Source organism: Dermacentor silvarum, chromosome 1, assembly GCF_013339745.2.
Source record: "Dermacentor silvarum isolate Dsil-2018 chromosome 1, BIME_Dsil_1.4, whole genome shotgun sequence".
Lineage (NCBI taxonomy): Eukaryota > Metazoa > Arthropoda > Arachnida > Ixodida > Ixodidae > Dermacentor > Dermacentor silvarum.
In genome coordinates, this window is record NC_051154.1 from 158071718 (window position 1) to 158097519 (window position 25802).

The window sequence follows — 25802 nt, forward strand, 5'->3', positions numbered from 1 at the left end:
GGGGCCCCCGACCTCCCTGTTGAGGCACAGATGCGACCATCCACGCAGTTGCCTCCAGTGCCCTCTCTCATCACGGCTCTCCGTGTTGCAGCCCCCTCGCCCTCTCCACCAGCAGCCAACAACCTGCATGCGCAGGCCGGCTTCCCCCCTCTACCTTCCACTGCTACAGGCGAAGTAGTGTGAGCAACTGCTCCTAGCTGGCACCACCGTCCCACAGCCTAGTGTGAGCTATTTGGCAAGAAAGCAACAGCAGCAGGCGGCAGCCGCAGTCAGGAAAGTCCGTGATGGCCCACAAAGAAATCTTCGCTTTAAAATGCGATCCACTGCACCCGCCTGCATTCCGCACACCTTTGCTATTCCCGCCTTCGTGCCATGCACACCGCAGGACACACCTTCGTCGCATCGCCCTACGCATCGCCTGCCTCGCGTGCGTCTCTCCTGTCTCTCTTCCACTCATGCGATACATGAGTTGACTGCGCCAACGTTGGAGGGGTGGAAAGGAGACGGGAGGGAGGCGTGTGAAATCGGCGATGCATAGAGCGATGTGGCGAAGGCATGCAGTGTGGGGTGCGTGGTACAAAGGTGGGCGGCACACAGGCAGGTGCGGAAGTCATTATAAGTTGGTTCAACTGTATTTGAAGCTGCAGCGCTTTAGACATGTAATGCAGACAGCTCCTTATGCTCGCATTTGACATCAAGAGAGGATGAGTTGCCTCTGAAGTATAAAATATTTTCACTGAGTTATCAGTTATCAGTCTGTTATCCTTAATTAACAGGCAAGGATTTTTAAAGAGTGCTGGGCCGCGATTTTGTAGCAATGCCTTATGGCTTATTCTATACTAGTCTTATCATCCACCGCTCACGGCCGGCTGATCCCGGTGATAACACGAGCGGACCATCGCTGACCACTGACAAAGCGCGATAAGCGCTAAAAGGCATTCTTACCGGAAAGGCATCGCTACAATATCGCGGCCCAGAATATTGTTAACACTGTACAACAGGTACGCCTAGTGAAAGAAACGAAAAGAAAAAAAAAACTGTCAGCCCTTCCACTGGGGTGGAGATCGAAGACCAGCGAAGCTGTACTATGGTGGGAATTATGTATTTCCAATTATGACTATTAAGATGTGATGGTGTAATTGGTTATTTGAATTATTAAAGAATGAGAAATATATATGATCCGGTGGTTTTCATTTATTTAGTGACCACAGGAACCATGGCCATATGGTCTCTACAGTACACCGCCTTAGGGTGTACGGAAAAGGTTGGCACGTTCTTCATAAACATGTCACCAATGCTGCGCGCGTTCGGTGCTAATGCGCGCAGCAAAAGCACAGCGCATACAAAGGCAGGAGCCGTGTTGCAGATAGCTTTCAAGATACGTTGTGCGCGACCGCCTGGCACCGCGCAAAGTACAAGCTGCTCGCAGAGCAGAAGCCGCAACCCCTCCCTCCCACGCTGCCTTCCCGCTGGCCTCCTTTCGTGTGGGAGATTGAGTCGCCAGTCCCCCGTCGCTCGTTGTGTTGTTCCTCTGAACGAATGGCACGCGGCTGGGCCATGGTGAGTCGTAAGGGCAACTGATAAGAGCGCATGCGTGATGTCTACGTGACAGAAGAGCTAAACGCCATTGTCGACACTGTTAGGGGAGAGGCGGGTGAGAGCCCAGAGAGAGTCTGCGGCACAGGCGGCAGAGGCCGGCAGGGCTGCGCGCATGCGCCGCAGTGGGAGAGCGGGCACGCACATGCACAGTCTAGGGTGCCTCGATGCCCTCCTCGCCCACCGCTTCCCTTCCACTGGGAAGTCTCATTTGCTCTCCGCCGTGCGTTCGCTCCCCGTGAAAGCGCGCGTCTCTCGCCCTCCCACGCTTTCACTCGCACATACAGCATACAGCCAATGAGTTTTTTTCTACATCCGGATGCGGCCATCGAAGAGTGAGCCCTTAACAGCTTCACTGTTAAAGCAGTGTGTATTGGCATTGTGAAGCTTTCAAAGTGCTTGATGCAAACTATGTAGCAATGCTTTTTCGTGTGTTTATATTGAAGCACGAATAAAGCAGCAGTAGAGGTGAACTTGTTCAAATATTAAAACAAGCAAAGTTCTTTCCGTCTTTACCAAAATCATTGGACCCTTCTCACACCTGCTTTTTGAAACGTGGCTACAAGTTTTTGCTTTTGTTAACGCATGTTTATTGGTGTCTTGCAGGTGTGTGCAGTGCACATCATATTTGTGGCACTTGTTGTGGTAGCCTTACCATTCCGCTGGATGCAGCTTTTCCTCACACACTGCTGCTCCATGTGGGCCTCCATGCTGCTGCTTGCCAAGATGATATACCAGCTGAACTTTGTCGATCGTTATGGCTGGGCCACAAACTGCTCAGTGAGTGAAGTGACCGTGAATAAAACTAGCATTTGCTCTTCTATTGTCAGCTGCATATGCACTTTTTCTTGTGTTGTGCCGTTTTCTTCTTTTTTAAAAATCTCGCTTGTTTTTTCTTCCAGAGTGTCACTGGGTTTGATGGAAATGCAACTGAATTCCCAGCTCCATTCAATTCTACCATTGACAACAGGATTTGGATCGGGTTTCAAAAGACAACCAATCTTACCTCATATTGTAAGGTGAGCAATTTTCTAATTTCTAGGCTTTTTGTCCTGTAATAACCATGACTTTCTTCTTTCTTTAGGGCTACATTATGCTGATAGTAGTATTTTCAGCACATGCAATGGTGCGTTACAGACAGCGCTTCTACCGGGCACGACATCAGCTTCCAGAGCCACGCCCTGGCGTAGTCTTTATTCAAGCCAGTCGCTCCAATGCTGATGATGGTATCAAACAGTGCCTTATGTACCTGCTCAATTATTTCTTCTACAAGTTTGGTGTAGAGGTGAGTTGATATTTTTTTGGTATTCTAAAATGGTGAAGGAATTTGCACATTTAACTTTAGTGCCTTAGTTGAACACCAGCTACGTATCTTATTCCTTGGTTTTTGAGTGAGACATGTAAAGAAAAGTGCTTTGTAAAGTGTCAAATAGTTATCGTACTGTAGAACTGCTGAGGGTACTGAAATTTCAGCATGAATACTTCAAGGCTAGGTAGATGATGCCCTGGTTGCTCTCTTGACCTGCTACTGAACGGATTGAGAGCTCTTTCAAATAACATCTATCATATGTCTGAGTTGTTCTGACTCCCAGGTCGCGCAGTTCATTGAAACGTTATCTTAAGCATGTTGACACATTTCATTTCTTCTTGGCAAACACAATGACATAGCCATAAATTTATTTGTATTGGAGGGGGAATCATTGAAATGTTACTTTAAAGGGCCCCTAAACGACCCAGAGGTCGAAATTTAGTTGTGGTGTTGCAGCTGTGCACAAGCCTACAACGAACACGTAGCCGCAAGAATTTTTCAAAATGGTGCCGTAATAGCGGAGTTACACGCATTTGATGATCGAAACACAGCCCTTGCTCGTTTCACTCTTTCCTTTGCTACGCTACGCTCGTCGGCTGGTCTCTCCTCCTCGCCGAGTGCTCCTCCAAATCTCACGTGACATACGAGGTGTGTTCAAAAAGAAACCGAACTCTTGAAATAGCGCACCAACCGGCAGAACAGCCCTTGCTCGTTTCACTCTTTCCTTTGCTACGCTACGCTCGTCGGCTGGTCTCTCCTCCTCGCCGAGTGCTCCTCCAAATCTCACGTGACATACGAGGTGTGTTCAAAAAGAAACTGAACTCTTGAAATAGCGCACCAACCGGCAGAAGGAGCGCGCTGCGGCTTCTGAGCGCACGTAGCGACAGGTTCAGACGTGCCATTGGCCACATTTCGCTCGGACCGTAAGTTGGCGAGCTACAGCTGCTGAAGTGAGCACGTGCACAAGCTGTCCGTCGGATTAGTACGAAAGTGACAATTGAATAGCTTGAAGGATAATGTGTGTCTGTGAAATTTTGCTGCAATTTTGGCAAAACTTTTGCAGAGACATTTATGGGCTTATGGCTATGCTATTGAAACAAAGGTACAGTCATCTTAGTGTGTGAGCACATGGCCTTCTGGTCCAAAAAAGCACGCATGTGTGGGTTAAAGATCAAGATGATATTGGTTGTTTTTTGACTGCAAAGGCATTGTCCATCAGGAATTTGTACGACGTGTTCAGATGGTAATCAAGGAAGTCTACCAGGGAATTCTAGCGCGTTTGCGGGATGTTATGCCCAGAAAGAAGCCTGAATTGTGGGAAAACTAGACTTCGGTGTTGCATCATGAGAATGCGCCGCCTCACGCGTCACTCCTTGTCCGTAGCTATGTAGCGAAACATCACACTCCCATTGTGCCCCATCCACTGTATTCTGGATGGGGCAACCATGTTGGGGCAACATGGTTTTCAAACCATGTTGAAAAAATGTTGTTTCCACATCATACAGAAGATTCTGGACAATGCGATACGAGACCTGCGTGCCATCCCAGAAAGTCTGTTGCAGGAGGCTTTCCATAAATAGAAGAAACGATGGGAACTGTGTATTGCCAGTAGAGGGGACTGCTTTGAGGGGGTGAATGCTTAAAATGTTGTACAATAAGCAATAAAGATGTTATAGCAAAAGTTCGGTTTCTTTTTGAACACACCTCATACGTCATCGCCAACACGCTTTTCAAAACACTGTCCACTTCCGGTTAAGGCACGTCCATGAAACATACTGACGGTGACCCGGCCTTCAGTGCTGTAGATCATATGCCGCGCGAGTGGTGTCCAAAGTAGACAGCAGTTCGACCAGCGCACTGCCTGCCGCACGACCGACGGGCCAGTCAACGACTGTGAAGCTGTGCGCCTCCGCCACCGGCTACTCAAACATCGGCTGCAGCTGCTGTTCCAAGCAAAATAATTTCCACTAGATAAAGTGATGCATCAATTCTACATTTTATGAAAAACGGTACCCACTGTCAACCGTTAACACTAACGAGAGGACCGATACTTGTCGAGCTGCACTCTGTTCGCGCAGCTAATCAGACCGCTAAGCATGACTGTTGGATGGATGGATGGATGAAAAAACTTTATTATGGTCCATTGGGTCGCGCTAGTTTCCTAGCCCGAAGTGGGCCGCTCCCACGTTGGGACCGAAAGGCCTAACCTATCAGCCGCTTTGCGGGCTCGTTGGACTGCCCATAGCTGTTCATCTAATGTGAGACTGCGTAGAGCTGTGTCCCACCGCTCTTCAGTGTTGTCCTTGTCGCTGCATAATGCGGAGCAACTCCAGAGCATATGACTAAGATCTATGGTGTCGTTACATTTATTGCATGTTGTAGGAGTAGAGATCTCCAGATAGATCTTGTTGATTAATAGTGGGTTCGGATAAGTTCTTGTTTGTAAGAGCTTTAGCGTAATGGCCTGAGCTCTATTTAGTTTATACTGTGCAGATGGGGGGAAGACCCTGCGTTCTAGGTAAAAGTGCTTGGTTAGCTCGTTGTACGTGAGGAGGTGGTCCTTGCAATCAGGAACCTCAGCATCTTCTTGCCTTGTGGCTGCAAGGTTGGCAAGTCCTCGTGCAGCATTGTGGGCAGATTTGTTGAGGTTCATGGGAGCACCGTTGATTTTTCCCATATGAGCAGGAAACCAGATGATCGTGTTGGGTTTGACGACCTTTCAGTCGAGAATTGCCAGGGCCTGTCTAGAGATGACTCCTTTGGCAAATGCTCGGACGGCTGCCCTAGAATCGCTGTAGATCCTGGATCTCTTTTGGTCTAAAAGTGCCAATGCAATAGCGACTGTGTTGGAACGTGAGCGATTTGGCACTTGCATTGCGGGCTGTAATTAGTCTCGCTAGTGCGCACAAGTAAGCAACATGACGGGGAAGAGCAGGGAGCACGCGTACCTGCCAGCAGACTAACCGGAAGTCGTAGGTCCTTGTTCGACCAATCGACATCATCGCCCCCCGTTGACATCAACAGATGCACCCTGGGGACGTCATGACGATCACTGGGGATACGAGAAAGGCTCAGAGAGAAGCTCGGCATGGTTTTTTTATATTGTGGCACACCCGCGGCGCGTGGCGCTGCCGCGTTTGGCATCGTTGATCATGACGGCATTCTGAACTTGATGCGCGTGTTTACTTGAAATGTCCAAAAATATCGGAGGTAGTTTAGGGGCCCTTTAAGCATAATGACACAGTTCATTTCTGCATGGCACACCCAGTGACATAGCTATAAATTTATTTGGAGTGGAGGGGAGAGTTCTCTGCAAGCCATTACCACATACTGACGACAAGGTTCCTCCATTATCAGTTAGGCCAGCTTTGACTGTATTGAACTTTTAGATGAAGCAGGATTCATGTCGCTCTCGTTCCTTTGAACTTGAAAAACACTTCTTCCACAAGTTCACAAGCTCATACGTGGCACAAATGAGAACGTGTGCAGTTCTCCATGTCTTCGAACATCCTCTCACCATTGACAACATTGAACAAAATCTCATCATTAGAAACCTTCTTGGGGGGTTTGAACTCCAGCCCCCTCCCTGCCTATGCCACTGTCAGGCGATACGAGCAAACAAACATCTTTTCTAAAGTTTATGTTTATATTTTCAGCCACACTTCGTGCTCTTAATATTGTGTTGTTATTTTGTTCCATGCCCAATGTACAGCATTGTTTCTCAGTCAAGGTGCTCGCAGCCAAGAAAACACCTTAACAGTTTCATAGTCAGTGATATAAAAAATCTCTGACACTGCTGTTTGATGTGGCTCTTCCACGAAGTAGTTTGTTCTTTGTGGCAGTTGAAATATGTCTGTCGGGCATGCTTAACTATGATACTTTACTACGATGTCCTGGCACAGCTAAACCATAAGGCTCCACTTAGTGTGAAATGCAGGCAGGTGTTTGGTATATCAGGCTACTAGGCTTTATAGCTAACTATTCATTTTCTCTGGGCGTTGGGTTTTTGAGATGCCCTCTTTACTCTCTGGTGACAGGTGTGCTTTGTAACAATGGTCACCTGCATTGGAGTGCGGCTTGATGTTTTTGCACTGATGACATCACTGTGGCTTTGTGCCATGTTTCTGCTGCGCCGACGAAATCTTGCCAAGATTTGGCCATTCTATGTGGCATACCTCTGCTTCGTACTGCCCCTCCAATACTTAGTGGTGGTCGGGTTACCCCCAGGTCTTTGCATTGGTGAGTTGAACTCTACTTTACTGCTTATTGCTGTCAAGGAGAGGCAAACTTTAGGTGCTAATTATTTTATTTGGTGTCTGTGCAGAATATCCATGGTGGGATCCATCAAAAAAGGTTTTAAGGGAAACGGCACTGTGGCTGTTTTTACCTGACTACCAAGACCCACCTCTGGCACGAAAAATTCTTGGTGAGCATTTTTTTTAATTAGCTGCTAAGTTTTTTGTAAGGAAACTTCTCAGTTTCATAGAATTTTATGTTGAGCACCACCACCCCATCCTGTGCTGCTACACTATCACAAAATTTACACTCTATGGCTTGTATCACTTCTTTCTGTGCATGGTTGTGTGGGCGTGTGGGTGTGTGGGGTTGTGTTAGTGTTTGCGTGAACAGCTGCATGCATGCATAAAATATTGTCACTGAATTAATAAATAGGCTTGCCAAAGAATGGTCTTCCTTTAATGATGGCAGACACTCGAAGAGAGCGTGCACAACTGCCCACTTCATCGTTCTCACTCTGGCTGCCGGCGACCAGCAGCTGCAGTGGCCATCTTGCTTCGTGTCATTGCTGAATAAGTGACTATCCCACATCCAGAAATGCATGTGGTCACAGACGGGAATAAAGGAAGAATAGGCGCAGCATGGCAACAGTGAATAAAGAATGGAGAAAAAAAGTCAAACGTCACACTTCATTTGTGAGCATAGTACGGCTTCATCCGTACTACATGGGCAATTTCAAAGCACGGTTGTTGTCGGTTCCAACTAGAATCAACACTTTGAGGCACAACTTCACAGTTCACATCGATGATGTGGCGAACGACCTTGTATGGGCCAAAATATTGTCGCAGTAATTTATCTGAGGGCACTGTGACGGACTGGTGTCCACACCCACACGTAGTCGCTGGGGTCGTATTGTATGTTTTGTTGGCCACTGTTCTACTGGCGGGCGATGAAACTCTGCTGGCTGTGGATGCGTTTCCATGCGAGCTGTTGAGCTTCCTCAGCTTTCTGGATGAAGTCATCAGCATTGTACAATCGCTTCGCGTGGTTCTGTCATTAACTAGAAGCATGTCATCCAGTGGTGTCGTAATGCGGCGTCCAAAGACGAGTTCAAATGGTGTAAGCTCGGTTGTCTCCTGCACAGCTGTATTTTGTGCGAACGTCACCTATGGAAAAATTTCATCCCATGTCATATGTTCTATGTCAGCATACATATAAAGCACATTGGCCAACGTTCTGTTCGGTTAATCCATTAGTTTTGGGGTGACAGGCTGTGGTTTTTCGATGATCGCTCTGCATTAGCGTGACCACTTCCTGCAATAAATCGGCAGTAAAGGCTGTGCCTCAATTGGGACAGAAGGGGTCACCATGGCGTAGTGCGATGTCGTGGACAAAAAACTTGGTGACTTCTGCAGTGGTTCCCCGGGGTACAGCTTTGCCCTCTGCATACCACCTTAGATAGTCCGTGGCAATGTCTATCCGTTTGTTTCCATAAGGATGATGTAAGGAATGAGTCGAGTAGATCCATTCCCTCTTGCTGAAGGAGGGTCCAGAGGCTGTAGAAGACTGGCGGGCTTCACAACTGGAACCTTCAACGCTGACATTCACGGCTGCATCTGATAAAGTACTGAACATTCGACAATAGCTGTGACCAGTAATACTTCTGGTGTATATGCTCTAACATCCTGGTGAGGCCTGAGTGTCTGACACACGGGTCGTCATGACACATCTGCAAAACTTGCACTAGGGACCGTGAGAAGAGTTGTTTCGTGGCTGTTTTCAAAGTTCTTCGTGTAGAGGATGTCATTCCGGAGGCAGTAAAAAGTGAGTCCTCGTAACATTGGTTGTGGGATGACGACGTCTGCTCCCTGAAGGTATCTGAGCAGATACCTTCAGGCATACCTTTGTTGTCCGTACGTTGGTGCTCAGCCATCTTAACCATGTCGACAATGCCCAGAAACGGCCAGTCTTGCTCCAAATCAGATGGCATCAATGACGCAGAATGGAGGCACGGAATGGAGGCACGTGAGAGGCAGCCAGCATCGCTATGCTTCTGTCCGGATCGGTAGACCACAGTGACTTCGTACTCCTGAAGGAGCAGGCTCGAATGAGCAAGATGGCCTGAAAGATCTGTAAGATTGGGAAGCCAACAAAGTGAGTGATGGTCGCTTACTGCTCGAAATTGCCGATTGTAGAGGTAGGGTCAGAACTTGCTGATAGCCCAAACGACTGCCAAACACTCCTTTTCAGTCGTGGAGTAGTTAACCTTTGCCTTTGTGAGGCTGCGGCGCGCGTAGGCTACTAAACGTTCAGCACCGTCTTGCCACTGAACGAGAATAGCTCTGAGGCCCACGTTGCTGGCGTCTGTGTGTATTTCTGTATCAGATTGGTCATCCAAATGAGTGAGTACAGGGGCCATTAGCAGTTGCCTGCACAATTCTGTGAAGGATTCTTGTTCTTCTGTTCACTTGACGGGTACCTCTTGGCATGCAAGTCTCGTTCGTGGTTCCACAATCCTTGGAAAATCCTTCGACGAAGCGATGGTAGTAAGCGCAGAGGCCTAAAAACTGCTAAAAAGAGCCTTGTCTGTAGGACGTGGAAACTCCATGATGGCCATTAGCATCTCGCGGTCTGGCCGAACACCCTGGGCCTGACCACATGTCCAAGAAACTTGAGCTCCTGAAAGCCAAAGGGACATTTTTCAGGCTTGATGGTCAGGTTTGCATTGCGGATTGCGGTCATTACATTCTTGAGCCGCTCTAGATGTTCATCAAGCATTCTTGAAAACACGACGACGACGTCCAAGTAAACAAAGCATGCCTGCCACTTCAGTTCAGCGAGGACAGTGTCCATCATCCGCTGAAGTGTAGCAGGTGCGGAACTCAGGCTGAACGGAAGGACTTTAAATTCATATAGTCCGTCAGGACCCACAAAAGCTGTTTTTTCGCGATCACACTTGTGTACTCTGATCTGCCTGTATCCGGACTTAAGATCTAATGAGGTAAAAAATTGGGTGTGGCATAGATTGTCTAAGGCATCATTGATCTATGGCAGGCGATAAACATCATAATTGGTGACTGTTTAGCTGTCTGTAGTCGATATGGAAGCGTATTGTCTTTATTTTTTTACTGGGACAACATTTGACACCCACGAACGTGATTGGCCACGTTCGACACCCCACCCGGGGCGGAGCGTCGCTTGTCTACTAGGAAACCCTAAACGTGCTGAAAGGCATCAGGAAAAGGCATTGCTACAAAATACCCCTCCAAGAGTGTGGCTCTACATTTATAGCATGTTCATTCAAAACATAGCAGAGTCGCTTTATCATTGTGAACTTTCACTTCGCTGCTTAGACAGATCGCATCGACAAATGGCATTTGGCATATGCAAGTCACTTGTAAGTCACTTATAATCATTTATAATCACTTATAAGTCACTTATTGTGCTCTTGAGATTGCATTTCTCAGGTTGTGCATTCTTCTTCCTCCAAGTCTGTGCTTTATGTAGATCTTGTATAGAATTGCCCCAAGTGTAAATTTCTCATCTTGCATGCTAGAGTCAGCAGTTGTAGTGCACTAATGCACGAAATAATATTCAGTAAAACCCCGTTAACTGAAAGCTGTAAAAACCGGAAAAAAATCGAAATAAGCGGAGTTTCGAGAATAGGCGAAATCATGAAAATACAGTAAAAGCTAGATGATACGAATCTCACGGGGTCACGAAAAATATTCGTATTAGCCGAAATTCGTATCATCGAAACACAATTAAAACTACTGTCGAATCTCGATAATTCGAACTTGAAGGGGCCCTGTGATGCAGCGTGACTGCAGACGGCTCTTCAATTGGGGCACAACCCCATTAAGGGGAAAGCCCAATCGAGTTCGGGCAGGCTGCGGGTGTGCGTATGCACTACAGTCTCGACGCGGCGAAGCGGAGACGACGAGAGAAGCGTTGTTGGTCTCACCAAACGTCGTTGTGTCGGACCGTAGTACAGGCTGCCAGAGCGTGGCAGCTCTGGCTCGGAGGGAGAAGACAGGCGGCTCGGCAGCACGGGAAGACGGCGGTGGCGTTCTGGCTGGGCAGCTGGTCGTGGCACTCGGGCTCGTAGCCCGACAGCTCCCGTTCTGCCCACGGGCGCAGACGCTCACCGGCCTCGGGCAGCAGCAGTTGACAATCGGGCAGGGTGGCGATGCCCGGGAAGGCAGGCGGCTTGGCAGCAGGGGTTGACGGCGGCGGCGTCCTGGCCGGGCAGCTGGCCGTGGAGCTCGGGCCCGTAGCCCGACAGCTCTCGTCCTGCCCACGGGCGCAGTCGCTTGCCGGCCTCGGGCAGTAGTTCTCGAACGGATGGAGTGGCGGCGCCCAGGAATGGGTTGGCAGGAGGCCCCGGCCGGGTGAAGTCCTGGTGGCTCGGGTCCGGAACCCGACGGCCGTCTTCAACTCCCAATCCGGTGGCCGACCTTCTCCTGGTGCCGCTTCTGGAACTCCTCCCCCCTACTGCCAGCGCGGCTCCTTTTTCTGCTGCTCTGGTCGATTCGTCGACTTCTCATTGGCTGCTCGAGGCTCCGTGTTCCTCTGTGATTGGATTGGCTTTTTCTTTTGATTTCTTTTCTTGCGCCGCGTGTTCACGCGCCGGACGGTCTTCGGCGTCGTCGTTTTCGGCGCGGCGCGATAGAGCGCCGCGCGCTCTCCTTGTCGTCTGCTTCTTGTTTGAAATGCAACGCACCTTGTCGCACACCACAAATATCACCGTCGCGCATCATCGCACCGTGTCGCGCACCACAAAAGTCACCGCATTGTGTCGCGCACTACTCATCACAGGCCCGAAAATTTGTTCGAATTAAAAGGACGTATTTTTGAAGTATTCGTGCACCATAGCACGATGCACGAACGGTGCGAGTCGTGAAATATCGCGGCGCGCAAGCGCATAGCAAGCGCGGGCCACGAAACTGCCCACGCCGGCTAACGGTCACTTCCCGATAACGACAGAAAACGAAGCTTCAGGGAGCGAGCGGGCGGCGCCGGCACACGGGTGCGCGCGGAGACCGTCGAAGGTGAGGGAGGAAGGCGGCATGGAAGCGGATTTGGCCGCGTCAACTCTGCCGCTTCGGTGGCTCCCCTCGCCCTCCCTCTCAACTCCCTCGTAGCTCTCTCACCTTCGACTCCGTGCGCACATCTCGCACATCTCCGTGCGCGCCCGCCGCCGTGCTGGCGCCAGCTTATTTTAGCCGCCCCCTGAAGTTTCGTTTTCTGCCGTTATCGGGAAGCGAGCGTTTGCGGGCGTGGCAGTTTCGTTGGCCCGACTGTGCCTCTGCCGCTGCTTCCCTCTGCGCTGCTGCCGCAGCGTGCAAGGTCAACATGTGACTAGAAAATAGAGGAGAAGGGTTCACTGCCATTTTATCCGCGTGGCTGAGACGGCACTAGTGTGTGCTAGAATACGGTTGTCTAGAACACTCTAGTCGGCACGTACACGCTTGTTCCGGCGCGATGCAGAAACGGCGACCTTGTAATTTGAGAGAGAAGGAAATTTCCGCCGCGGTTTCTTTTTTTTTTTTTTTCCCCCGTTCCTTCGCACGCGGCATTGAGGGGTCTCTCCTGAGCCTTTGCTCTATGGCGGTGTCGGAGCAATGCCGGTCGGAGGCGCCGCCGCGTGATTTGGCGCGCTGCTAAGAGCATTGTCGGTGCGCGGTATGTTCGAAATAAGCGTGTTCGAATTCGCTTGCTTCGCTTTGACGTTGAACGAAAGCACGTTTTTCATGATAGTCTCGCTGCGCAACAATTGTGCTCAGTGTTGACGTTGCGAGGCCTAGCTCCTTAGCCAACTCCGTCCGCTTCCTCTTGGGATCCTCATCGACCTTTCGAAGAATGTCTAATTTCTCTTTAAAGGAGAGTGCTTTCCGCTTGCGAGACATAGCTCGCTGCGACTAGGCAAAATGGCGCAAACACGAAGAACGCGGCCCGAAGCGCAGCAGCCACTCCATCTGACGTCTCGCAGAAAAGGAGGAAAAGTACAAAAGCACCAAAAGCGCCACCGCTTCAAACTCTTCGCGCCCAGTCACGGAGTCCGCGCTGTCCAGCGCCGCGCCTCCGCACCAAAAGAGAAGGAGAGAAAGCACGTGACTGCGCGCTGTTCTCTTTCGCGGCCGTCGGTGGGGCGGCGTTTATTCGTATCAACCGACGCAGGCTGAAAATTGATTCGTAACAACCGTTCTCTAGCACGTTGCAAAGTAATGGGGCCCGGCCGGGACCACAGAAAAATTCGTATCATCCGGAAATTCGTATTAGCCGTGATTGTATCATCGAGCTTTTACTGTAGAAACCAGCTGGCTGCGCATAGACCACATGGAGCCTTTCCAAAGAACCATCAGTAATGTTCTCGGTCACTTTCATGTGCATCTGCAACAGACAAGTCTGCATCTGCAGGCAACGGCGGTTACTGGCACTGTGCCAAGACAGCGTGCTTGGCACAGGGTCAAGACGATTGGTCTCAGTGCGATATTTGAAGCCATTAATTCGACAAGTGTCTTATTTCAGGAATCGCCAGTCGTTTGTGCGCAGGCACGAGTACGAGTGGGTGCGAGAGAAGAAACCTGGGGGCATTTGCGCCTTGAATGTGTGACTTTGCCTAGGTACTATGGAGGAGAAGTTTCTTTGCTCGTTTTCTATGCCTTTGTCCCTAGGCGTGCCGGCATTGTGGAGTGAGAATGTGTGCTTGTTGGTGATGTGTGTGTCTAAAGGTAAGTCGGACGTGCGCGAATACCATAAGCTAAAGGTATGTCGCACAGACTTTCTCGCGCCTGTGGCACTTATGCTCAGTGAGTCATGCCGGGTTATACCTTTCTCGCGCCTTACGGCACTCTACCTTCAAAATAACATTACTAATTTTCTTGGGAGAGCAGTAGGGGCCGTAGTAGATACACCGGGCCTGCTCTCCTGGTGAAGTATCTTCACTCAGGCCAGGCTTTTCGTATGATGGTTCCTTTCGAGTTAAATAAACGTCCTTGTCCTTCAACATAATACAGTAAATGTCCTTCACCTTTAGCTTCTGGGATTCACATACGTCCGACATACCTTTAACAACGGAGATCACCAACTCCACAATGCTGGAACGCCTAGGGACAAACACATACAAAACGAGCAAATAAAGTTCTCGCCCAACGTAGTACCTAGGTAAAGTCAGACATTCAAGGAGCAAATGCCCCCAAGTTTTCTCTCTTGCACCCGCTGATACTTGTGCCTGTGCACAAACGGCTGGCGATGCCTGAAATGAGACACTCTTAGTCATCCGAGCATAACCAGTTCCAGACATTCAAAAAGCTGTTACTGCTACTTTCTACATTGTAGTTCCAGACAATTTCACTTTGAAAACCAAAACTGAACTGCGGAAGAGCGCAATTGTCACACCTTTAGCAGACGCCCACGAAAGAGGCAGCATTTATGCTTCACCGCTGCATGAGCATGAATTTAGTGTTCTTATCAAGTCACCATCTCTCTGAAATGCAGTGGGCTAGCATGCTGGCTTCTTTTGAGGGAACAACGCGGGGGCTGATTGAGGCTGATTAAAAGGGCCAATCATCTTCCTCAAGGCCACGAACAATACGCTGTGTCCACATTGATGCGTGACTGACGGCATCCTAAATGAGGGAAATAAAGACTTCGACTGCCAGCTGCCTGATGCTGCATGAGGCGACGACAAAGTGGCAGCGAGCAGCCGAGCAAGTGTGCACGATTGGTGATAGACGAAATGAAGGGGGAAAGATAAGCGGGTAACGCAGCCCAGCACAGCGTCTGGTTTGGCTGGCGAGCTGCTGCCGGGTGAAAAGCGAGTACAAGCGATACTGCCGACACTGCCCAGTTGCCTTTTCCCTGGTATTTTCGAAGTCAACATTTTGAGATATTTTGAGAGTCCGGCGTAAAAACATTTCAAGACAAGAGGTGAAAAATACATGGGAAAACCGACAGCTGGAAAAAAATTTTGACTTAACTGATATTTTGAGATGTCAGACTTTGAGTTAACAAGGGTTCACTGTACTGAATTCTCAGGGATTTATATCTTCATTATTTTTTGTAGCGTTAGCTACACTGGCCTAGCCAAGCCCGTTTCGCGCGGCACATCAAGAGCCGTGTTGCGCATGCGCAAGGATCAGTGATCTCACACGGCTTGCGCACCGGAGCCACCGGAGCCGGCACCTCTCGCGCACTCCGCCGCCGCCGCGCGCGACTCACCGCTGCCGGTCTGCGCATTCCAGAGGAGTGACGTCGTAGCCGTCGTAGCCGTGGTAGACGCACTGGCGCCGGCGCGCGCTCGCTGTGCAGTCTTTATTCTATGGTGCAGTCGCCGTCTGACACTGCGCTGGAGCCGCTGCGCTTCTGACTGGCATTTGCCAGTGTGGTATAGCCATGGAGAAGGAGAGCGCAAATGCTGCTCAACAGCGCAGAAGAACGGAGAAGCTTGACTCATCGGATCCCGAAGTAGTTGCCTGGCAATTAGCGGTTGAGTGTAGGAGACAACCAGGAAAGCTAAGAATAATCAGCTGAACCTTTGCTAACGCTACATATATCCTGGCATAGCCGAGCTAAGCCACTGCAACTTTTTTTAACACCCCTTCTGTATACCAGCAGACGTTACCTTTATGGATGTTAGAAGTGATAAGTGGTGCATAATTGTGCTTTTGTCAAATGAACGATTTAAAGATGCTATTTCATATTAGTATTGTAATTGTTTATGCTAACCTGCACAGTTGAAAGTATAGCTTGGTTCATCAGTGTGTATAATTATTTTTGGGAGTAATGTGTCTAGCAATTGCATTGCTGGCATTAATGTGTGTTGTGCTTGGGTTATGGGATTTTGTGATGGTTACTACGGCAACAAATTGCGCTGCCAATTAGCCGAAGTGCGCCATGTGTGCTTCATCAGGCCTTTAGCAACGTTGTCTACATGGCTATGAAAGCTGTATGTTGAAGTTCCCATCAGTATTTACCCTTTGTCAGAAAAGTTCAAGGATTGATTTTTTTACTTTTCTTTCTATGATATTCAAACTCAAGAAATGGGGGTTATTGAGTTGCTTTGTATGTGCTCAGAATAGACATAGCCTTTGAAGAGTTTTCATGTAAACTCGCTAGGCGGCACAGCTGTGTTTACTAGGCCACCGTTCGGCTTGTTGGTGCATCTAGTTGGATGTTACACGAGTGACATGATGCACACAAATGCTTAGCAGAGGGTTAAAACTAAGTTCTGTGTTAGGCTAGGGAAAACACCTCGTGAGACATGGAACATAATTCAGCGAGTATAAGGTGAGAAAGCATCGAGAAGCCATGTCTTTGAGTGGCACCAAAGGTTTGGGAGGGCAGAGATTTGGTGCAAGACAATCCCATAGTTGGCTGCCTGTCAGCGTCACATACTGCTGCAAATGTGGAACATGTGAAGAAGTTACTGCATGAAAATTGTTGTGTTACTGTGCACGGCATATCAGAAGATCTGAAACTGAACAGGGAAATGCATGCAACACCAGACATTATACACAAAATAGAAACTGAATGCAAAAATCGTCCCTCACATGCTTAAAGACGAACAGAAACAAACCAGATATAAACAATTGCTGCTGAACTTTGAAAAGAGGCAGAAGGGATCCCACATTTGTGCTAAGCATCATTGCCGGAGGTGAAGGTTGGTGCTACCATTATAACCCTCAAACAAAGCGACAAAGCGCCGAATGGCAAGGTCACGGTTTGCCTCCCTCTAAAAAAGTGAAGCGACAACAATCAAAAACAAAGACAATGTTGATCGTATTTTTTTTATACTAAAGGTTTGGTCCACCATAAGTGTCTGATTGAAAGATAACAATAAATCAAAACTTCTGCATTGATGTGCTAAAACGTTAGCGCCAAGCAATTCGGCAGTGCATCCTGATTTGTTACCTAGCCAGTGGTTCTTGTTGCACGACAATGTGAGGTCATACCCTACTGTAGCAATCCAGGAACATCTGGCCAAACATCATATTCCAGCTGTATCACATCCCCCATATTCACCCGACCTGTTGCCATATTTCTTTTTGTTTCTCGTGTGAAATTGTCGCTGAAAGGGGAGCATCACGAAGATATGACAGCAATTCAAACTGCTATTACTAATGTGCTGAAGAGCTTCCCGGAAGAAGCTTTCTCTGCTTGCTTCCATGACCTCCAGAAGCAGTGGCAACTGTGCATAGATAGCCACAGGGGACTACTTTGACAAGACCTAGCGTCATTAGTTCCGAGTCCTGTAACTTCAATGTCAAAGGTTGTATTAAGGGATGTTATCACTTTTTTCAGTCTGCACTTTACAAGAGCTATTGTCATCTTATTTATTTTCCAGTGGATTTTGTTCAACTTCTATTTGCCTGCTGTCAACTCCATGTATTCTTCCTGGAAAGTTCACACTCAAGCATTGCTTATGAAGGTGGCTCCAACAGGGAAATTTATGACAACACTGGCCGTTACATTGGCCAAACACCTAACCCTATATCTGACTTTGTCACCTACACAAGGCAAGTGGAGACAGCTCTGTTATCTCCTCCTTTCTCTCTCTCTCTCTCTTTTTTTCTTTTTATCAAAGGAGGGTGTGCTTGATAAACTTTTGCTGAATTCCACAGAGGGAGCAATAGCAGCAATGCCAGTCAGTTGAAGTAGTGCAAAAAAGCAGTACAGCAATGGCCTTTATCTATTAGTGAAATAGTCATAATCCTCCAAGAGCAGCAGCATTGAGCCTAATGTACGTGTCATAGTGCTAAGCAAGAAATTTACCATGTGATACAATGATACACAACTTTCATACAGCATTACCTTTTTCTTCATGTGTAAGTGAAAGACAGCAAGTATAAACTGCAACTGCAGAGCATCATTATGCTGAGCCGAGACTGAAGAGTGTCAAGAGAGAGAGAAAAAAAAGGAAAGGAGGGAAAGACGGAGGTTAGCCAGTGTAAGTACCGGCCGGCTACCCTGTGCTGGGGAAAGGGGTAAGGGAATAAAAGGCAATATAAGAAAAAAAAATCTATGTATATATAAAGTCAGAAAAATTCACTCAATAACGTGATCGTTTGTGCTAAAACTTTCAAAGTCAGTCACACAATTCACGAGTCCTTAAGAACTTGAGCTTTGCACTTAAAACCTTGAGTGCCAAAACCTGTCTGGACCAGTGTCCTTGAACTTTTTCCTCTGTCAAGGGGCGATCATCCAGTTTTTCGAGCGCAGTCACGAGCACTTTTCTTGCCAGACTGTAACGCGGACAGTCACAAAGGAGGTACTTGTCGTCTCCTCACAGCCACAGTTGTCGCAAGCAGGGCTGGCAGCCATTCTAATGCGGAAGGAATAGGCATTTGGGAGGTGGAAGACAGTTGCAGACATGGATCCAACCTGTGGAGACGTGCGTTGGTGAATTCACTCGTGTTCCACAGAGTGAAGAGTGTCAAAGACTCCAATCAATGCAAGAAAGTTCCTGCTCAGCAATAACTGGAAACCCAATATGAGGCAAAGTGCCTGGAACGCAAAGCAGATTTGTGTGTTTTCGAACTAAAAAAACACCAAAAAGACCCCATCTAGGCTTACCTACAATGTAAATTTACACAGGGTAGCCTCTAGTACTCCTATTATGAAGCAGCTTGTGAACACAAGGTGTCACAGCTCCCACCAATCTTTTTTCAACTCTGCAGACACCACCAATAGCATGCTGCTGTTGTCTGTCAGCTGTTGCTGGCCCTGTATCATTGCATTCCTGCTTGTGTTCTAACACTGTAAGGTGTAAGCCCTCACTTGAGCATTTCTGCGACACTAGAAAGTGCTTCTTGCTTAGTGAAATACAGTTAGGATAGTCCTATTTCTGGCAAAAATTAAAAAAAAATTAGAAAATTAGAAAAAAAAAGCATCAAAGGCGATTAAACATTTCGTTTCTATTTACTCCATCCAGGAAAGGCTGACTAAATATTTCAAAAGTTTGAAGGGTCGTCCATGCAGGGTATCCAGCTGGACGTCTGTTTGGTTAACCAAGGTAGACAGCCGTCCCCTTACGAAAGCCAGAATTCTTGGTCCCTGGTCCCAGCCAACGTCGGAACGAACTGCTTTAAAAGCGCTAGTACGCTTTTTAAAAGAAACAGAACTTAGTGAAAAACTATAGAATGTGCGGACTGATGCATTTCTTTTTCTTTTCTTTTTAATCTTCTCTTGTTTTCTAATCTTTTCTGCCCTTACCCCATCCCCCCGTGCAGATTAGCCAACCGGACACTTAACCTGGTTAACCTCTCTGCCTTTCACCTCTTATTTTCCTTCCTTCCTTCCTTCATGCTTTTCCTTGTTTTCTTTCTATTGGAGGGTGTTATGGATTATTGCTTAGAACAATACAGCTGGTGTGTTCAACGTTTTGCATTAAAGACGTTCTGAACCACCCCTCGGGCTTGGCGAAAAAACAGTCTGCGGATAGCATATGCTGCTGTGAGCATCTCAGCCAAACTTTACACTCTTGTATGGCGCATGGAGCTCAGAAGCGGAGCATGAAGTCACCTTTTTCTCACACTCTTTTCAACAGAAGCTTTCTCCCCACTCTTTTCCAGCTGCTATAGTTCTTCATATAGCAGATTCCCATACGCGGCTGCTGTTGGCCAATACCTGACATCAATCAAGAAGGGTGTTTGGATTAGTGCGCTTCTTCCTACTGTGTATATTTATCGATGCAGTTTAATAAACAGGCTGAAGTAAGCAAAAATATGTTTTGGTATATCTACAAGAATTACGGCCGCCCATGTCAGAATTCATCTTTGGCCACCCTGCTTATCGGTTTCGTAGCCGTTGTGTGTTGCTAATTTCAATTAGTTTTGAACACTCAACTAACCACACAAAACTTAAAAGTCAGACCACACGTACGCTTACCAGCGTGGACTCAATCCTGGCTGCTCCTGGCTAGACGCCTTGGCAGACGTCACCATAGAATTAATATAACCAACTCTAGAGGAAAAGCTACCCATAGTGTTCATGCATTGAAATGGGTAACTGCAAGGGCGCCGCCATGGTGCCACTCTGTGCAGGCACAGATGACCGCATACGATTGAGACGAGACGCGCAATCAATGCGATCCGTAGCCTTCCTTAGTATGGTGGCGCCATCTAGTTATGATGCCTGCAAACGCATCCTTTCACGCATTGTAATTTTTACATCAAAATTTTGAAAATAGTCAACCAGTCTTTCTGAAAAATATATAAATGAATTTTTCACATTGTGCATACGTAAGTGCTATGTGTAAATGCTTGTTTTTGCATATTATTTTTAATATTATTAGTGTTACAGAAGTTAGTAGTAGCAACATGGTGGCGCCTTTGCAGTTGCCACTTTTTTCGCCCAGCTTTTCCTCTAGAGTTAGCATACTAACTCTAAGGACTTCGCTTGGTATTGAGCTATTGATAGCGGTTCAAAATGCACAAGTTGGATGTGGCTACTATTCGTCGGCCAAGCTCGTGCAGGACAAAGCCAGTCCGCACCACATAGCACGGCCAGACTGGAGCACATGAGCGCGAGTGCGCACTCCAGCCCTGTCATGCACAAAGCAAGTGCTATGCATACGCACTACAGTTTCATGTAGCTGCGGTCTGCTACGTAGCGTAGGTACCGTGGCCACCGTGGCCACCATGGATTGCCACGACGAGCACGCTTACTGTAATGCCCGCGGATCTTCTAAAAGTAGCAAAAGGCTTTGATCTCGCCGCCGTGCTACGTGATTGGACAATAACTTCAGCGCGCCTCCTAGTTCGGTCCTAGAGTAGCTAGCAGACGACGCGTGCCTGGCGCGCATCGTTCACCATTCTCAAACGAAGCGCACATATAGATTTCAGTTTATTCACCTGTGTACTGCATCATGTCCGCGTCATTGTTGGTTGCCATTGCTGGCCACTTGGCCCTCATGTCGAAGCGGCGATTGATAACATCTGAACGGAATCAAAGAAGAGAACCTGGCTTTTTTTTTTCTTGTTCACCCAAAAGGAAAGGGAAAGCAGTGAAAGGCTACGGTCGCATAATGCAACGCGAGCCTTTGGGCGTGCACATTTTGAATCTTTTTCACTTAGACCAAACCAAGGGGCACTGCAGGCAGTTGATGATACTTTTAGAAGATCCAGGGGCTTTAGCTCGCTGAGTGCATTGCGGCTCGCTGAGGACACAGCTGCATTTGGCGCGTTGTAGGCACGAAAATTGGAAATAGTGGCATCTACGTGAGCATACGAAATCAAATTCAAACTGCGTGCCACGGTGACGTTTAGTAGGCAGAGCATTGTGGCCACACCCTGCTCCGCCGTAGCTTTCGCAGTGCAAGGTATTGAAGAAGGAGTAGGAGCACTGCAAATTGGATCCCAGGCAATCTTTGATAGCCAATAACTCCGCTTCTGTTGCACGCATTGAAGTACTTTTTGCTGCAAACTATTTCTGAAATAGGCTAGTTTAACTTCATATACATTTGTCGACTTCAATAAAAAGTGCTTCAGGGCTCCTTTAATTGAGAAGAGTAATCTTTCTTAGGAATAGTGTTTATCTATATGTAGGCATGTTTTTGCAATAGTGTGTACATGTCTGTGTAAAAGAAAAATTGTGCACCAGTAAAAATGTTGCTCATGTCATTTCCATGTCCATGCAGGTCATATCTGTCAATGGTGAAAGTATTCCTATTCTTTTCCTTCTACTGGATCACCCTGGCAGTGATGTTCCTTGCTGGCACTAATCGTGTCAGCCTCTTTGCCATGGGTTATGTGCTTGGCTGTTTCTTCTTCCTATGGAATGGCAATGAATTTTACCTCAAGCCTATGAATGTTCTCCTGAAGATGTAAGCTCTTCTTTGGCTTATTCTCTTCTTTTGCCAGGGATCTGCAGCACTGTGTTTCTTACTGAAGTTGCTAAAAACGTTGTTAAAAAGTACCAAGCCTTATAGGCAAAATAAACATATCAAAAGGACTGTTTAACAATTTTACTGACAGCTAGCTTTTTCACCTGGTGGCTCAGTGGCTATAGCGTTGTGCTGCTGGACACGAGGAGGCAGGTTTGATTCTCGGCCTCCGCAGCTGCATACCTTTCGGGGTCGAATGAAAAAACCGCTTGTGTACCATGCTTTGGGTGAATGTTAAAGAACTCCAGGTGGTCAAAATTAATTTGCAGAGCTCCCTACCATAGCATACCCTCATAACCCACTTTGCAGTTCTGGACAGTTAAACGCAATATTTTAATTCAAGCTTTGTGTAGGTAATAGCCATCTGTAGTTGACCATTTATAGTGACTTTGCACACTGATCCACTGCTCATGGTGGCTGAAACTTTTTTCTGCGTTTATCTGAGGACAAGTTTCTGTTTACTTTGGTGCCTCCATATATATATATTGCTTCTTTTAAATCAAAGTTTACTTAGCGTTCAGTTTCTGCAGTTTGTCCAGTTAGCATGATTTGTTATGTAGCCCCTGTTTGCATTCTTTGTCAGCTCAAAATTGCTCTAAGGATAAGCTATGCAAAGACAGTCCAGTCAAGGTGATGCTATCACAAGGCATAAGCAACTGTCATAGGGACCAGCCATTACACACGACAGAAGTTCCTAAAATATAGCAACAAGAATTACCGAGTGGAAGTGCAGTTACTTTTACAATCAATTTTTACTAAATGGGATAAAAGGGGTGTGGGTATTATAGTTACAATAGCTATAGTTAGAGGAGCTATTAGGATGGCTATTGTAGTGAGGACTGTACTCTTAAAGCTTTGCTGTTACAAAAGAGCTCAAAATTTTACATATACCGTATGGTATGTATAGTATGTATACATACCTTTGTATGAGTTGCGTCCCCCACTATTCGAGAGTTTAGAAGAAGAAGAAATAAACTTTATTTAAAGTTTATTTAAAACTTGGAAGAAAAAATTGGTGTATAATTTGCACCGGTGTATAATAAGCACCTATTTTAAATAGGTCAGCATGATGAAACACGATTATGCACGCTTGTACACTCGTCCATGTACAAGCGTGCTCAGTTCTGTCAATGAAATTTTTATGAGCCGCAAACTCTAGCAGAAAGAAACATCAACCCTCACTCCTTTTAGGCATTGAAAATCAACATCTATTGCACTTCACTCAAAGCCATCAAAGGCCTCGTCCGCCGATGCAGTAAAAAAGTTCTGCTACTTGGTCCAGCCGCATCGCTGAGTCACCATCGTCGGCCTCTGAATGACTTTAACGAGACGTGTCACTGGCACTGCTTCTGTGGCTTGCCATGCTCAGGAAAAAAAAATTCTCTAATTGGTTGTGCCAGCATGCATAGTTTTATGCATATATAACTTTCGCCATTGTATAAGACGCACTGACGAAACATTTGGAAAAAAAAAACTCACTTATAGTTTGGAAAATATAATACTTTTTTCCTGTTGCAAATTGTTTTGCGATAGTGATGATTAAAATAAAATTTCAAGAAATGAATTCTGTATACTATTTTAAGTGTTTTTATGCTTTAACGAACAACTCTGAACACCAAGTGTTCACAACCAAGTGTTGATAGACATGCTGTAAAGGTGAGAGCTTGAATTCACAGTTGGGATTTTTGTTATGATGAGTTGTCCTGTTTTTTTTATTTATACTGTTTCATCTCGTTCTTAAAGAGACGTGTGATGTGAAACTAAAGTTGAGTATCATATATGCATAATGTAAGAGTACATTCTTGCTCTTACATTTACTAAATTGTTGCACTAGTAAAGCAGCTTTCAGGGAGATTAAGAGTCAAGGAGGACCCTATACCCTCCATGCAGTATGAGCTACCTCATTGATCTCATAATTATCAGGATGTACAATGTGCAGGTGATTGACATGGGTTTCATTCTGCCAAGTATTTTCAACTAATTATGCTGTGCTAAGGTTACCATTCCATAATTTGTTTTTCCTTTGCTATTATAATTTCTTTGCATAGCCACTTGACTGCTTATTGCAGTTGGGGGGTTGTAAACCAAGATCTCTTCATTTGTAGTCAGTAATTCTAGTTTATTATTTCCTTTCTCCAGGCTGTCAGCTGGGAAAATAATAGTATCTTTGGTTTGACAGTTTCTGAAATAATGGTGCCAAGTTTGTGAGAACTGTCAGTTTCAGATATTCACTTTTAGTTTCTTAAGGACCCCTGAATATTGGGACATTAAATAAGGAGTGAGATTTACATGTGTATGTGTACAAGAAAAACATTAAAATATACAAAAAAAATACAGCTAGGGCAGAAATATGTGTAGCCACGCTTCTGTATGACAAGCAATTAATTTTTATGGCATCTGCAAACACAGATGGGCAAGTGATTTCCATGATATGATGGGGCAGGTCATTCCAGTCTGTAGCTGTTCAGTAAAGAAAGGCAGGAAAAATTAACAGAATGAGGGCGTCAGTGGGTGAATTGTAGTGGGTGGCCTGTGCGATATGAAAAGCATACAGGTGAGGATAAGATGTATGGAGTGTGAAGAAGTTTACCATGATAAAGCATGTGGAACAGACCCAAGCTACCTTTTTGGTGGTGAGACGATAACATGTGCAGATTGGATTGCGCTTGTAAAGATGAAATACTAATGTCATATAAGTATGAGGAATAAATTAATCTGATACGGTTCTAGATATATTCAAGCATTTTAATTTTAATCAGATATGTTTGCTGTTGAAGTGAGAAAATCCTCCTCATGAAATTTTCTTATGAACAAAGACGTAAAACCATAATTGAAAGCAACCAGCAACATAATCATCCCCTGAGTAGCTCTTGTGTTTCGTTCTTGTTTTGGTTTTGGGGGCTCTTTTTCCTGGCACTCATTCGGTAAAACAGACTTGCCAAAGTGGCACCTTGTAAGCCACATGGCTGAGCTCTATGTAAACCTTTTCCTTCTAATATAGGCTGGTTTTCCCTTGGAATAAAAGCTTTTTAATAAATTTCTGCCCCATTATAACCAAATATTATAACATACCCCTGACACTTTTAGAATATCAAAACATGAAAGCATGCTTTGAAGAGCTATTGCTTTGTTATGGATGTACCAAGTTTTGCTTAGATAAAACATTTAACTGACTGATTCACAACATTAGTATTACTCTAGATTAACCATCATAAATTGTTCTGAAAGCATATAAACTGATATTTCATGCATTTGAAGCAATTTAATGAAGCAAGATAGATTGAGAGACTATTTGTGAAGGTTCAAAGCCATCCTTTGTATCCACTTCTAAATTGTGAAATTCAGACTCTTCTCTATGAAAAGACAAGCAAACGTAATAAAAGAATATCATAATTACCACACAAAAAAATTCAGGGTTAGTTTAATATTTTGCAAAATTGCAGTAGTCTTATGTATGTTTTGTTTTATTAAGGTACGATTCATCCTTATGCAGCCAATGTGTACCTGATTGCAATTACCTACCATTTTTTCTAGGTGGAACACATTGCTGGCCTACAACGTTGTTGTCATCTTCATCAAATGTATTCTCCAGGTAATATTGCTTTTAGACATTTTTCACTACCTTCACTTGACAGAAGATCATCTTATTTTATTTTTTTCTTGCTTTTATTGCGGTAGCAATTATACGGGCACTAAAATGTGCGTTTGTACAGAGACAGTGCGATTGCAGGAGCGACGGCACATGTACGACTCACACACCAAGTGTTGAAGGTC

At 46.2% G+C, this 25802-nt stretch overlaps 1 protein-coding gene across 1 annotated transcript in view; it reads left to right on the top strand.

Moving 5' to 3' along the window:
- LOC119436281 (piezo-type mechanosensitive ion channel component 1-like) overlaps positions 1–25802 on the top strand; it is a 226650-nt gene that overhangs the window by 88243 nt on the left and 112605 nt on the right. Inside the window, 8 exon segments of the mRNA XM_037703080.2 lie at positions 2203–2376; positions 2499–2615; positions 2681–2881; positions 6943–7144; positions 7230–7331; positions 17490–17661; positions 21783–21968; positions 25563–25620. Coding sequence (XP_037559008.1) covers positions 2203–2376; positions 2499–2615; positions 2681–2881; positions 6943–7144; positions 7230–7331; positions 17490–17661; positions 21783–21968; positions 25563–25620 — 1212 coding nt within the window.